At 39.1% G+C, this 16541-nt stretch overlaps 1 protein-coding gene and 1 non-coding gene across 2 annotated transcripts in view; one reads left to right on the top strand and one right to left on the bottom strand.

Annotated features, from left to right (window-relative positions):
- Nucleotides 1-14090, top strand: part of Ppil6 (peptidylprolyl isomerase like 6) — a 31942-nt gene extending 17852 nt beyond the window's left edge. Inside the window, exons 6-8 of the mRNA XM_027928333.2 lie at nt 472-528; nt 8450-8585; nt 13979-14090. Of these exons, the coding sequence (XP_027784134.1) occupies nt 472-528; nt 8450-8585; nt 13979-14090 (305 nt within the window). The remainder of the gene's footprint in view (nt 1-471; nt 529-8449; nt 8586-13978) is intronic.
- Nucleotides 14091-15189: 1099 nt separating this feature from the next.
- Trnav-uac (transfer RNA valine (anticodon UAC)) lies at nt 15190-15262 on the bottom strand. Its single transcript has one exon. It is a non-coding gene; the product is annotated as a tRNA-Val (tRNA).
- Nucleotides 15263-16541: the final 1279 nt, after the last annotated feature.

Consider the following 16541-nt stretch of genomic DNA (forward strand, 5'->3'; position numbering starts at 1 on the left):
GTAATGAAATTTTGAACATGTATTCTTTTTAGAGCACCTATTTTTAGTCACACTCTAAGAAGAACTTACTCTTCCTATTTTATCCTCCTAGCTTAATCTCCCTGTTTCTCTGAAAAGCAAGGAGGTCTATGGGATAACTTTTGAAGTAAGCAGAATTTATGTGAACACTTTTTAAAATCATGACCACAATGGTAACTTAATACTTCATTATTTCAAAGGTTTTGCACTGTAGTTTAAGCTACATCAGAGAGTTTTATAAGAATAAAATGGAATCCTGAAAATAAAAATCATTAAAAAATACACATGAAGTTATTATGGTAAAATTTTCATGGTTTAGATATTAAACAGGTGACTTACTCTAGATATTGGTAAAAGTATAATCATAATTTTAAAATATCTTTTCCCACCTATCATTACTACACTCTAACTTTTTTAACTTCAAAATTCTGTTTACTTACTGCTATTTCTTAGACATAGTAGCTGGAAGAGGAGATAATGGAGAGTCTATTTATGGACCAACATTTGAAGGTATGTGTTTTAAACATCTAGTTCTCTTAAATTTGAATAATCCACTAATACATTACTGACACATTTAAAGACACATAAGACTAGATTTTTCACAACTCCAAATAAGATAGTGTTAGGTACACACACGCACACACACATATATCAGTATATATATATGTTAATATGTATATATCATATATTCATATATATTATTATATTTATACGTGTGCATATATATACATATAGTTAAAAATTATGGGGATAAGCCTGGTCCAGAACAATTTGAGCACATATTTTGTTTTACTTGCCTAATTATATTATTTCTTTATCCAGGATAAATCCCAGTTTATTAGCTACCTCATATTCTAACAGATTACAAGAACACAATGAAAGTTACTAAGGTCATGACAAAAGGCCCCAGAGGTCAATTTGAAGAGGCTGTCATGGCCAAAGATGGAATAATTTGAACTTCAAAAAGAATAGTAATAGCAATTGACCAAAACTTGTCAAATATTTTAATCTATGAGTTCATAATTATATTAAATTATTAAATAAAACCTAATTGGTTACCTTTGGGAGAATGATAGGAAAAGAATTCATTATCCTGAAAACTGCTAAAAATAGAGAAAAAAATCAAACATTTTTCCTGCTTTTCCTATATTAACTGTATGAACTTATAGATAAAGGAAAACATCTATTTCTTTAAATATTCCAATTAATAAATGAAAAGGAAATAATAGAATAGCACCCCCTTTGCTGCCTGCAGTGATATAATGCATGTAGGCATTTGCCGCATCAATATCTATTAATGTCCCAAATCAGAGACAAAAAAAATCAGAGACATTCTGTGCCTTCTGTTGAAAGAACACACTAGCGAAGGAACAGAACATGAGCCTGATTCTCTGGACCCAGCCAATGTTCAAGAAATACAATCCGTTCAGTTATAATGTGATATATATTACAAAGAAATATTTGCACCATATAACACCATGAAGTAAAAACTACAGGCAAAAATGTATGGTAAAAATGAGGTTACAAAAAGGTCATCAGTGTCACAATAAAAAACAAGACAGTAGGGGCTGGGTTGTGGCTCAGTGGTAGAGTGCTTACCTAGCATGTGTGAATGAAGTACTGGGTTCAGTTCTCAGCACCATATATAAATAAATAATATAAAGGTCCATTGACAGTACACACACACACACACACACACACACACACAGTAATCTAAAAAAAAAAAAAGTAACACTATTTTACATGTATTAAATGATCAAGAAACATAAATACTATAATAAATTTTACCTTGAAAAAGACTTGAAGTTTGTTGTGGAGGTGGGCATGGGAAGAGTTGATGCTTTGATTTGGTCAAAGTGGAAGGAAAGTTTTTGGAGATCAGAACAACCAAATGTGGGTGAGTGGGTGTTGAGACCACAGCCCACTTGTGCTAGGGCAGTGGGATAGGTTACCAAGAGACCAAAAAAAGAAAAACCTGAAAACAGCATGTAAGATACAAGGCTTATTGAAAATGCTTACGCAAAAGGTTCAGTGGCAACAGGCTGGACCTTGGCACCTCTGTCTCTCACAGTGCTTCACCAAATAGTGCCTTCATCCCTCAAAAACTACTTCAGAAAGTCCACTTGATAGGCTGGACAGAGATCACCTCCATCCCTCATGGTACTTTGCCAAATAGCACCTCTGCCCCTCGTGACACCTTATCCAGTGTCGGGGGGCTGGATGAATGGTACTAATCCTCTCCACAGTGTCCCCAGTTCTACACCAATTATCTCTGGGAAAGGTGTTTTGTAAGTTAGGCTACAGAAAAAGTGACATGATTAGTTTGCTTTGTTCCTTGTTTGACCAGCATTCCAAGGAACAGTTTCCTGGAATACATGCAAGAAAGCCATTCCTACAGATAACACTGACTTACCCTATTTGCAGTACACATGAGAAAGAGTCATTGTCCTTCAAGATAGTATTTATTTGGACATTCCAGTCTAGGCCCACTTATGTTGTTTTCTTAACTTGGTTAGGTTCTTGGGAATGGAAAGGGGCATTTCAGGGACACAGGGCTTCACCGCTCTCCTTTACTATTAAGGATGACATAGTGGGGCTCATGATTCGCCCTGAGTTAGCTGGTAGATGATTGAAATGTGTTTGTTCCATCTGGGTAGAGTTTTCATTCATCTTGTGTTTCTCAACGAGGAAGCACAGGAAATGGGTGAAATTCATGGTGTTCAAGTTGTTTCCATCAAGTTGAAACAATTTTGCATTTTGAAACAAGTGTTATAGCAGAGCTGATAGGACAGAGGACAGAAAAACATTCATCTTTCCACCACTATGAGAGAATATCTGAGATAATCAACTTAAAAGAAAGACAGTTTATTTTGGCTCATGGTATCAAAGATTTCAGTTCATGGTTGGGGGGACCCATTGCTTTGGGGCCTGTGACAAAGCAAAACATTATGGTGGGAGCACATGGTGGCGCAAAGCTGCACACCTCATGGCAGCAGGAAGTGTGTATGTGTGTAAGAGAGAAATAGAGATATTGGACCTAAGATTCCACTATCCATCTCAAGGCCATGCTTTCATATCCCCAACGATCTGAATTTCTCCCACCTCAAAGATCCCACCACCATGGGGCGGGGACACTCACAAGGGACATTTGAGTTCCAAACTATAGTAATGGTACATTGCTGCACAGGTGTGAAATCAGCAAACTAAAGACTTGAAGATATTCTAGGGGTTAGATAGCTCAGGTTCTTTAATGAAGTATAGAGAAATGACAGGATAGAGGTAAAACCTTCAGGTTAATAGAGATTTAAAAGGCATATCAAGTCTTTTTTTTTTCTTCTTCTTCTTCTTCTTCTTATTTCAGTGCTGGGGATCAAACCTTGGGCTTTGTGGATGTTAGATAAATACTCTGTCCCGAGCTACATCCCCAAACTGACAAGTCTTTTAAAATGGGAAAGACCAAACTCTAGTGCACAGGGATGCACATTTGGATGATAAAACTCCTATAGAAGGAAATGTTATGGTCTGGGATGTAGCTCAGTGGTAGAGTGCTTGTTGAGCATGCATGAAACCCTAAGTTTGATCCTCAGCACTTAAAAAAAAAAAAGCGTGGTGTGGGGGACATTATGTTCATGATTTTACAATAGTCAAGGGACTGGTTATTTTATGTGAGAGAGGGGTTTGACAAGGCAGTTTGGGGGAGGCTAGCAAAGTTCTTTTCTCTGCCATAGTGGTAATTAAAAGTGTTTTATAAGTACTCTTTAACTAAACATTAGTTTTCTTTGATCTTTTGTATTTGTATTTTATTAATAAAAAGGTTTTTAAAAAAATCTTAATGAACCAATGGCCACATTAAAAGGGAAAAGTAATAACTAATTTTCTTCAAAATTTGTTCAAAATTTGTTCACCTTTATGAAATAAAAACATTCAAGAAACACCATTTATACATTCACACAACATTAGATTCCTAGGCCGGTGCCTGTATGATTCTAGGATCTGAGAAAACAAAGTCTATATGACCAAGTTTCTTCCCTGAAGAATGTCCATGTTTTCATGTAGACAGATGTTTAAGCAGATACAGATGCCACCCCCAGGTGCTGTTATGGAGGATAGAACTAAATGCTGTGAGAAAGGAAAGAATAGCTGCCTGGGACTGTCGGAGGCTGCAGCACAGGGAAGCTGGTGGGTTGGGTCTTAAAAGAAGACACTGCAGATGGGAAAGGACCCTTCTGGAAGCTTTCCTGGCTTCCTTAATCCCCGATGAGAATTTACCATACATCCCAACACCATGTCACAATCAGATTGCCCAAATTATGTGCACAGTGGCACAGCCTCAGAATGTGGACCTCCTGCTCCATGGGGAACTGGTCTCTGATAATCTCCTCACCTGGCCCTCTAGACACTCCATTGGTTGTCCCCAGCTTCCATTCTTGGACTGTTTGATGTGCAGTCCACCCATGGAGACCTTGCTGTCTTGCTGGCAGCCATGGAGGCTCAGAGTGCTCAGCAAAGCCTTTGTAACTGCAGTTGGTCTGGCAGCACAGAATTAGAAAATGTTCAATAAGCAACCAAATGAAAGGGAGCCATGTTCCAGAGGGAAAGATGAGTGTGAAAAAGAGCAAGGCTAATCCTCAAAACAGCCAAAGCTGGGTTTCCTCTCCTTTTACCCCTGGGAAACATTAATATGGTGGACAGCCAGGCTTTCCATTGCTTTTCTCTGATTAGCCCTCTTTCCACAACATGGAGAATTAAGTCCAAAACTTGTTAAAACAACCCCAAGTATAAAACTTAATTTCATTAAGCATAATAAGGTGAATTTAAAAACAATGAAATAATATATAATTTCAGTTCATTTTTGTATTAATGGGTTAATCTTTTTAAACTTGGAGAGTCTGTTTGCTTTGTTTGGGTTTTTTTTTTCTTTTTGTGGTGCTAGAGATTGAACCCAGGCCCTTGAGCCTGCTAGGCAAGTGCTTTAGCACTGAACTGCATACCCTTCAGGGTCACTCCAGGTGAACTGGGATGGCACAAAATAATTACACAAAGACAGAGAAATACCGTTTTCTTTGGGTTCTGTGACGGCTCCTCTGACCCAGCTCCCACAAAGGAGGTGAGGCAGGCAAGAAAAAGAGAGGCACACCTTGAACCCAGTTTTATTGGGGAGAAGCCATTCAAATGAGGCAAAAGGCAGGATTACAAAGGAACAGGTGAGTGTAACTCAACCCCACTGGGTAACACCTACTCCTGGAGCCTCATTATCCAAGCCGAAGTAAGGCCCAATTTATAGTGGGGCTCAATTATTGTTCAATATCTCTTGCTCAGGGGGTGTATTTCCAGAGCAGCTCCCGACAACTTTGTTTTGAAACAAAACTTTAAAACCCTAAATAGATGGGCTGGGGATGTGGCTTAAGCGGTAACGCGCTCGCCTGGTATGCGTGCGGCCCAGGTTCGATCCTCAGCACCACATACAAACAAAGATGTTGTGTCCACCGAAAACTAAAAAATAAATATTAAAAAATTCTCTCTCTCTTAAAAAAAAAATAAAAAACAAAACAAAAAAACCCTAAATAAATATCTTCTCTTTTTGCTTAGGCAAATTTCATCTATTGGGTTCTCTTTTTTTTTTTTTCTATTGGGTTCTCTCTGGTTGTTTCATACATGCTTTATCCTTGGCAGAAACACTCAGGGAGAAAGGACTCAATTCAAACCTACCTAAAGGCCAATGATCTCACTCCTTACCAAATAGAAGGTAAAATCCCTCTACTTGGGCTGCTGCCCTGTTAATTTAGGTAAGCCTAAAGAGGTTCAACCCCCTTCAGCAGTGCCATTAATTGACATAAGACTTATTTTTCTTTCTTGGGTGTGTAAAGCAACGTTTAAATGATAAATGAAATTAACTATTTATATTAGGAAAAAGCTCAGGAACTTTACATCAATAAATATTTTTTTAAATGTATGAATTTCAAAGTTTAGAGATTCATGGGAGCTTGTAGAAAATTATAAGGAAGCAGAAGGAAAGAAGAGTGGTTGATAAGATTGAAATATACAGAGAAAAAAATAAAAATAAAAACAAAGGGAAAAAAAGAGATACAGAAAGGTGGGCAGATCAGAGAACCATTAAGAAATGTGGCAAAACAACACTGATCTTTGCATTGTAATACTTTATAGGTCTGTATTTAGGTCTGAACCCTATTTAGAGCAAATAGGGTTCTTTCTTATACATAATTTTATTTTTAAAAAACTTTCTAAACAAAAAAAAATTTTTTTTTGAGACAGAGTCCTGCTACATTGCCCAGGGTGATTTTTGTTTTATTTTGTTTTGTTTTTGGCACCAGGGATTGAACTCTGGGATATTTAACCACTGAACCACATCCCCAGCCCTTTTTAAATTTTACTTAGAGAACAGTCTCACTGAGTTGCTTATGGTGTTGCTAATTTGCTGAGGCTGGCTTTGGACTCTGGATTCTCCTGCCTCAGCCTCTCAAACTGCTGGGATTACAGGCATGCGCCACCTCATCGGGCCCAGGGTAGTCTTTAACAAATGGGATCCTCCTGCCTCAGCTTCCCAAATAGCTGGAACTGTAGACATGCATCACCACACCTGACCCTCCCACATTATTTCATTTGATTTAGTCATAGTAATATAAAGTAGACCTGGCTGTGACATGACCACTGGGCAGTGCCCTTGGCCCTGCTGTCACTGCCTGTAAAGAAACAGCATAGCTTTAGGTCCCTAAGATTCATATAAGCATTTTGTATTAATACAACCCATAAAGTAGTCATATAGTTTCTCACTTTTTTTTTCAGGTCTGTATATTTTAACTTTGTAAATCAGGAATTCCCTACATCTTTTAAGAACATACTTTCTCTTGTCTCTTTATAGCAGTGGCTTTCAAATTATCCTCTATAGAGTTCCATGGGGACCTGAGGAAGTGTCTTCAGACAGTGAGAGGGCTCTATGCCTTTGTTTTTTGTTTTTTAAAATCTGTTTTATGCATGGGCTTCCATATAAGTAGCATTTTTAAAAAATAGATATTATGATTTATTGCTTTAAAACTCCCCATAATCACAGAATTTTTGATAAAATGTTACATCTCTATAAATTTTCTTTCCTGGTACTTACACAATATAAGGAAGATTAATCATAATTTCTGAGAGCAAATGATAAATACCAGTTTTTAAAAACACTCTGAATCTTTGCATTGGACAGATTTTCCATTCCATCTGATTTTCTATTAATGGATGATTTATTCCATTGAAATTAAGATGGGGCATTGATGTAATTATATAGACTCACTTGTAAAAACTGTCTTATTTGCATTTCATAAGATTTCGGAAATCTTTATTCAGTGTAAAATTTAAGAAGCTAAAAGTCACCACCACCAACATTACTGCTTTGCTTAGTCTGCTTTGTTTGGAACTTAAAAATAAGAACAGTCAGCAAATGCATGTAATAAAATCATATTGATAATTAATATTCATATCCCTCAATTATCTTCAGAACTCTATGTAGTTATTGAGGAAGACTCTTGAATTTATTATGTTACGTCTTTTTGTATATTTGAGCTTGGAGGCAAAGCCGGGAATGGTTCTTCCCCAAAATGGTAGCCTGAAAACACTGTACATTCTTTTTACTTGTTAACATTACACTAAAAAAAAAAAAACAAAAAAACATCACTTTCCACAAAATCTTATCAATCTATGTAAGGATTGAGATTAAAATTTATTGAAATATAAGTAAAAATAAGCCTAAATTAATTTCTGCATCATCAACATTTAGGGTTACACCTAAGCTAGTTAATGTGCTAGGGTCCTACAGCAAAAGCTAAAATGAGACAAAGGCCCTACCTTCCCACAGGAGAGAGAAAACACCTGGAAACTAGTGACTATGCAGAGTGTAGCAGGGCTGTCACAGAGCTATGAGCAGGATGCCCAGGAGAGACTTCTCAGAAGTGATTTTTTTTCTAAAGTGATATTTTTAATGACCACATTGGTGATTTGAATGAAATACTGCTGAGAAAACAATACAAGAAATTTTGTTGACCTGTATTTGTAAGCAAATATGTTTCCTCTTACATTATTAATTTCCTTAGCACACTTGATTTTAGCCATGGTAAAGTTCAAGTAGAACTAAGTGGTCAAATAGTTCTAGTAAGATTTTACAGCTTAATTTTCTTGTCATTTGCATGTTTGAAAATAATATGAAGGGCTGGGGTTGTGGCTCAATGGTAGAGCACTTGCCTTGCATGTGTGAGGCACTGGGTTCGATCCTCGGCACCACATAGATAAATAAATAAATAAACTAAAGGTATTGTGTTCATCTACAACTAAAACAAAACAAAAAAAAATAGGAAATCTACAATTAAGATTGTCACTAAGGTTGTATTTGTACCTTAATAGAAGTATTTTAATGACTTATTATTTTCTTTCCTAGATGAAAATTTTTCAGTTCCTCATAATAGAAGAGGAGTTCTTGGAATGGTCAACCAAGGCCATCACACCAATGGGTCACAATTCTATATCACCCTACAAGCAGCTCCCTATCTGGATAAAAAATATGTGGCTTTTGGGTATGTACCTTATAGATGTCTATATAGTATATTTCACACACATGTAAAAATGTCATTCCAAAGATTTTGATGTGTATTATACATAATCTGTGAGTACCTAATACAGGGCTTAAAAGTAAAAGTAATACAAAGACAAACAAACATTTTTAAAAGTAAATATTTTATAAGAAGCTTCATAAAAACACAGAAACCCTTTAGACAAGTCATGGTAATATTCTATTTGTGTGTGTGTGTGTATAAATATATATAGGAAGGACATGGAATGCTAAGATATATATCTCTCTATATATATTTATACCAGGTATTGAACTCAGAGGTACTCAACCACTGAGCCATATCCCCAGCCCTGTTTTGTATTTTATCTTTTAATAATTTTTTAGATGTTGTGGACCTTTATTTTATTCATTTATTATATATGGTGCTGAGAGTTGAACCCAGTGCCTCACACATGCTAGGCAAGCGCTCTGCCACTGAGCCACAACCCCAGCACCCCCTATTTTGTATTTTATTTAGAGACAAGGTCTCACCGAGTTGCTTAGCACCTTACCAGTTGCTGAGGCTGGCTTTGAACTCATGAACCTCCTGTCTCAGCCTCCTAAACCACTGGGATTACAAGCATATACCACTGTACCTGGCAAGAAAGTATATTCTTATCCAAAAGATATCTTTAAAGATGAGTTTACATTCATAGATGCATAGCCCAAAATAATGAATTGTCTTCAATTTTCCTTCACACTAAAAAAACTGTAGTCTGATTTTAAAAACACATTCATTCTTGGATTAGTTTTGAATCCAAATAACCCTCACTTTTTCTTGGACTACTGAAATCTTTCTGTTGTCTTGCTGACACTCTACCCCTTCTACTTAATGTTCCTTTTTCTCTCATTAAAGAGAGAACACTTCTTTCTCAACACAAACACGACTACTCTAAAGCTTTTAATGCCTTCATCACCACCCTTCCCACCAATCCTTAGTACCCACAGTCTAGCTTAGCATTCCATGTCCCTCCATCTCTGACCCTATGCCTTTTTCTCAGTCATCACTTCATTACTAGCTTCCTGAATCTTTCAACCAGAATTTTATTAGGTACATGCCATATGCCAGTCCTGATGCTCAGTGCTGGGCAGAGAGCAACGAGGCACAATTCCTGCTGTTCAGGGAGCTTAGAGTGCATTAGGAAAGGCAGATCAAAATGCAGGGACTGTATTACAGTGAGACATGGGTTGTACAAGTTCAGTAGAGGGAGCATCGGGAACATTTGAGGCAGGACTGAGACATCACCCCCACTCCTATAATAATAAAAGTGATCCTTACAGAATGGCAGTGGAGTGAAATAGTGTTGTTCTTTTTTTCAGGAATTCCTGGTCTTCATGACTGACCTTCCTTTTGGGGAAATCTCTAATTTTGTTGTCATCACCACTCTGGCCTCAGGGGGGCACTGCATCCCTTTTATTGTTCTGGCCCAAGTCTGCTCTCACTTGATCCCTTACATCTCCGAACCATAGTTGAAGCTTGGCTAGAATAGTTAAACCAGAACACTAAAGGAGATGTAGAAAGATAATGATGCAATAGGCAACTAGGTAATCTAGTTAAACTAGATGAAATATGACTCCTCCAGGGACAACTTCCTTCCAAGTCTCTTCTCTAGTGTATCTTAACATCTGGGGTGTACCTCAACTCCTGAAATCCAGATGTGATTAGCAAAGTTTGGAGAGAGAAAGAAGTTTCTTCTCTATTGGAGACTGGTCTTTCCAAGCTCTAGTTCCCCCCCTCCCCTCCCCTCCCCTCCCCTTCCCTTTTTAGTACCGGGGATTGAACCCAGGGGCACTTAACCACTGAGCCACATCCCCAGCCCCCCCCCTTTTTTTTCATTTTGAGACAGGCTCTTACTAAGTTGCTTAGGGCCTCGATAGGTTGCTGAGGCTGGCCTTGAACTTGTAACCCTCCTATCTCAGCTTCACGAGCTGCTGGGATCACAGACATGCACCACCATGCCCAGCTCCAAGCTCTAGTTTCTGGTGCGTAAATCTGCTCCTTCTTCAGATGGATGACACTGAGAATATACTCTTTAGGAGAGACTGCCACACTACACAGAAGTGCCTCACAGGGAAAGGATAACACAATGCAAGCTTGTAAGAACTCCATTCATTCATATGGTTGGAAGAAGGGGGATATATCAGGGGGATGGGGTGAGGGGGATTAATTTCATTTTAAGAGGGCATTATGATGGGAAGTGGTCATGGAAAACTCTATGAGAAGGTGAGCTGAGAAAGGAAAGTGAGAGTAATAGAGAAAGATGGAAATCACAATTAGAAAAATCAGTTTTAGGAAAAATGAAGGAGGCAGGCATGGTGGTGCATGCCTGTAATCCCAGTGGCTCAGTGAAACCTTGTCTCCAAATAAAATATAAAAAGGGGGCTAGGAATGTGGCTCAGTGGTTAAACACCCCTGGATTTATTCTCTGGTATCAAAAAAGAAAAAAGGAAAAAAAAGAAGAAAAATGAAGGCACTCTTGCAGAGACCCTAAGGAGTTTCTCTTAACATCTGGGGTGCATCTAAGGAGTAAGAAGAACGTCTTGTCTACAAGTTATTTCTGGTCTAGCTGGAGCTTCTTGCCCAGGAAATGGAGAGGGAGGGTGGAGGCTAGAGAAGAGGAATAGCCAGAGCCCAGAGCCCAAGGTGATGGGGAACATAGAAGAATTTCAATTGTGAGCAGCTTCTCATTTTGAAAAGATATTTTTAGAAGAAGTGAACAATTAATTGCAGAAGATGAAAATGAAAGTAGAGAGGCCAGTTAAGAAGCTCTGGTCATAGCAGACCATAAATGAAGTCCCGATGTAAGGTACTGGCAGTACAGATGAGCAAGGGTAAGTGGACAAATCCAGGCAATACTGAGATTCATAGGTCTGGATGACTGTTAGATGTTGAGGGGGAGAGCCTGGCAGGAATCCAGATCAGTGCTGACCAGTAGAACTTTCTGTGTTGATGAAAATAGTTTATAATCTGTACTTCCCAGGAGTTAGCCACCAGGCACACATGGCCATTGAGTACTTGAAGTTTGGCTCACGCAAGTAAGGAACCATATTTTGCTTGATTCTAAATAAGTGTAAATAGTCATACGAGACTAGAATCTAATACTGGACAGTGCAGGTCTATAGCAATCCTAGGATTTGAAAATGATGGATGGGGGCTGGGATTATGGCTCAGTCAGTGGTAGAACACTTGCCTAGCATGTGTGAGGCACAGGGTTCAATTCTCAGCACCACATACAAATAAATAAATAAAAGTTCATCAACAGCTAATAAAAAGTATTTTAAAAAAGAAAAGAAAACAAAACCGTGGACAGTTAGTACCATTCACTAAGATAGAGTATATGAAGGAGAAGGATTTGGGAGAGAAGATCAGGAATTCAAGCTGGACAAGTTGTGTTTCAGATCAAGATTCCTACAGGAAAACCAGTTGGCAACATCACAGAGGTAGATATTCAAATGAGGTCAGGGCTGAAGATATGTATTGGCAGGTGATCTATAGCCAGACCATAAGACCATCATCCTGGGACAGACTCTAAGCTTTGCTCATCTTATTCCTTTTTGCCCCCCTTTCATCTTTCAAAATTCTACTCAAGGGTTAGGTCAGAAACCCCCCTAATTAACAAAATCAGATGGCTTTTTTTGTGCTTTCTGGCACACTGTGAACAACTTAAAGCAGAGAACAGTCTCACTCTTTCCCTACTCTTACACATAGTAAGTTCTCGATAATTGTGAAAATTTGACATGGAGAATACGCTTCATGCTCTCTTTGAACAGGTGAATCTGTCCATTTATCCTCTGCTCTTAATTTCAGACTATACCTTGTGTTGCCAGTGTCTAGGTCAATTTTCTGTTATTTTAATAGTACACCAAAGACTGGATAGTTTATAAATAACAGATTTTTTTTTTTTTTTGGAGGCTGGGAAGTCCAAGAGAATGGCATCAGCATCAGCTGAGGGCTTTCACACAATGTTGTAACATGGTGGTGGGCATCCCGTGGAAATGCTTATAAAGCATGAGAGAAACAAGAACAAGCTGGGGACAAAAAGGAGGTGGAATTCATCCTTTTATCAGGAGCTTACTGCAGAGCTAACAACCCACTCCTGTTCACTCATGAAGGCAGAGCCCTGGTGACCTAATCAGCTCTTAAAGATTCTACCTCTTAATATCATCACAATGGCAATGAAATTCCAGCATGAGCTTTGAAAGGGGCATTCAAACCCTAGCATGGACTCTGTTCCGGTTTCTGATTGGGATGGCAAAACAGAGCCTAGAGGCAGACTAAGAGAGGAGCATGGTTGGTATTGACACTGACCCCATCCCAGGAAAGGATCATGAAATGGAAATTGCTCCCTTTCCCTCAGCCACTGTTCCAACCCAAGTACTAGTAGAAGGCACTGGTTCTATGTCTAGGCCTTTCTCTCTGCTTCATATTGTTCTGTTTTAATTGAAAGAAACATTAAAAGTCTAGGTCTGCTCCTCATGGAGTTCTAGCTCACAGCTGGCAAGTAAGAGATGTAAACCAGCATGACTTTAAGCTTTTATTCATGCACTTGATGTTGGTTAGGAGTCTAGAATGTGCCAGGCTTTATGCTAGGCACTGAGCACTGAGTGAAAGTGGGATCCTTGCCCTTGTGGGAGAATCAGAAGTTAACCAAACAGGATACAAGTCAATAAATGTAATATTTCACCCTGGGAACTCCTCAAAAGGTGAGGGGGAATTTCATAGGGACCTGGGAAACTTCCCCAAGGAAGTGAGGTCTGAGCTGATTTGAAAGAAGGCCAGGAAATGACCAGGTAAGCGGGTGAGGAGGACAGTTGTAGCAGGAAGGAAACATGGGGCTCTTGCAGTAGTGGAAGCCAATTTGGTTGAAGCAGAGAGCAAGAGGGAGACTTCAGCAAGACATCCTTGAGGGCCAGTGGGTGACAGGCCACATAGCCCCTGGTAGGAAATAGTGGGAACTTTTGTCTTTATCATATGATAATGGGAAATTACTGAAGTGTTTTAAGCAGGAAGATGACATCAGACTTGTATTTATGAAAAATCCCTGTGACTGCAGTGAAAAGGGATGGGACAGGTACCAGAGCAGATGCAGGGAAGCCAAGGAGGAGCCTCTAGAGCAGGGCAGCCTATACATAGCGGGGGACTGCAGCCTGGGAGGTGGTGCTGGCTGTAGATGTGGCAAGGTGGACACATCTTAAATACTTAAGATATTTAAGATAAGCCACTTAAGATATTTATGACCGAAGTGAATTTAATTTGTAGGAAATAGCCTTAGCTATTGTTGGGTAGGACTGCATTTGGCAATGTAAGCTAAATGTGGAAATTTATAACTGACGACATTTTTTTTTCCTCCTACATAGGCAATTGATTGAAGGAACAGAAGTTCTTCAACAACTAGAATCTGTTCCAACAGAGAACGAAAGACCAATATATATATGTAATATTTCTGACAGTGGAGATGCTTTTGTCTGATTTCCATATCATTATTTTCTATGATGATTTATGTCTTTGCATCTAAACAGCTGTTTCTAGGCTTAATTAAACAGTGCTTGATAACACTTAGTTTAAAAGTTGTGGCAGACACAATAAGTTGGCTCATTTAACACCCCATCCCCTCCATTTTTCCCTTTCTTACCTGTACTGTAGACTGTAAAAGAGAAATAGTTTCTCAGCCTCCGTTGCTGTCAGAAGTGGCCATGAGATAGCATTCTGGCTGTGGAGGCAGGAGCAGAATGCCAGGGGTCCAGTCCCCTTCATCTAGTCTTGAACGCAAACAGGATGGAGCTGGAGCTATCATCTTGTGGCCACAAAGCAAAGACCAAGAGAGCTGCTGAGATGTCAGCCCCAACCTTCTGAGCTATGGAACCAATATCAGTAACTACCTATCTACCTCTGAACTTCTTACTAGATGAAACAAATAGACCCCTTGTTTCTCTATGTTATTGATGGTTATGTTGTTACTTGTAACCAAAAACATTCTTAATTTGGCTATGTACCTAATGGACTTTGAACCCTAAAACATTTGTAATAGAATTATGTTGTGATTTATATGTACATTTCTACAATGAAAAACTTGGTAAATAACCAGACTGGGTGCGGTGGCGCATGCCTGTAAACCCAGCAGCTCGGGAGGTTGAGGCAGGAGGATCCTGAATTCAAAGCCAGCCTCAGCAATGGTGAGGTGCTGAGCAACTCAATGAACCCTGTCTATAATAAAATACAAAATAGGGCTGGGGATGTGGCTCAGTGGTTTAGTGCCCCTGAGTTGAATCCCCAGTTCCAAAAAAAAAAGGCTTGGTAAATAACCAAATAGGGATGATGTAATATAAAAATAGAAAAGAACAATTCAGTGTAACACTTCATTATTTCTAAATAGCAAGGCCTTATGAACTTTGGATGTCCTTATATGATGTCAGTGTAACTCATGGCTCTTTGAGCCATCCAACCATATGAAAATCAAGGGTTTGGTGTTTGACTCACATGATATTAGTTGGAGATCCATTTTATCATCTGCTCCTTAATCGAACATTCTCAAACCCAAGTCACCTAACAACCTTTTTTTTTGTGTGTGTGGGGGCACTGAGGATTGAACCCAGGGCCTTGTGCATGTAAGGCAAGCACTCTACCAACTGAGCTATATCCCTAGTCCAGCCTAAGAAGCTTTTTAAATACAGACTGTCCTTGACCTACTGAGTCACAGTCTCTAGGTGAGGGTCTCTAAGTGTGGGGATAGGGATTCTGTGTTTTTTAGTTCTTTCCCTAGTGGTTCTTTCTTAGACAGTGAGGCAGTAGTCATTTGGGAATCACAGCAAGACAGAAGTATTTGGTTTTGACTCCTTTGGTAACAAAGGACTTGACTTTGTTATTGGTCATCTTGCTCAGCTCCTGTTAACTGAAACTACCCTTGTGTCCCTGCTCTGCCCAGAGCCTTTCTCCACTGCTGATTTATCTTTCAAGAATGATATTTGATATTTCTTTAAATCAACTTTTTCTTTTTCTTTTTTTTCCCTTTGGCACTGGGGATTGAACCCAGGGGCACTTTACCACTGAGCTACATCCCCAGGCATTTTTGTTTTTTATTTTGAGACAGGGTCTCACTAAGTCATTAGGGGTCTCAATAAATTGCTGAGTCTGGCCCCAAACTTGAGATCCTCCTGCTTCAGCCTCCTGAGTCTGGGATTACAGGTGTCGGTCATCACATCCAGCAATTTAAGCCAATCTTAAAGAAGACAGGTCTTTAATTGATTTTGGGGTTGCCAAAGATGGGCATATGTTTTATTTTTATGTATTTATATTTTAGCTGTAATTGGATACAATACCTTTATTTCACTTATTTATTTTTATGTGGTGCTGAGGATCGAACCCACGATCTTGCACGTGCAAGGCGAGCGCTCTCCCACTGAGCCACAACCCCAATCCTTGTTTTATTTTTAAATAATTATGGATTTGCAGGAAATTACAAAAGTAGTACAGTGCAGTCCCGTGTACCCCCTAGCCAATTTCCTTCACAATGCACACAACTCTAGTGCAAAATCAAAACAAGGCAACTGACATTGGTACAAAAGTGTGTGATGCCATTTTTTAAAAAAAATTTAAGATGCCTTTATTTTATTCATTTATTTACATGTGGTGCTGAGAATTGAATCCAGTGCCTCACATATGCTGAGCAAGTGCTCAACCACTGAGCCACAAGCCCAGTCCTGTGTGACGCCATTTTATTATGGGAAGATTTGTGTAACCATGCACGATGAAAATACCAAACTTTTCCAGCACCACAGAGACCTCCCTGTGCTACTCCTTAGTCTCACCCATCCCCTGTCCCCAATATCTCTAAATCCTGATACTTGGCATGTGCCCTTTGTGTGTGTGTGTGTGTGGGGGGGGTCAGCTTTATTGCTATGTGCCATATGCTTTATACCAAAA

The sequence above is a fragment of the Marmota flaviventris genome, chromosome 6 (assembly GCF_047511675.1).
Source record: "Marmota flaviventris isolate mMarFla1 chromosome 6, mMarFla1.hap1, whole genome shotgun sequence".
Lineage (NCBI taxonomy): Eukaryota > Metazoa > Chordata > Mammalia > Rodentia > Sciuridae > Marmota > Marmota flaviventris.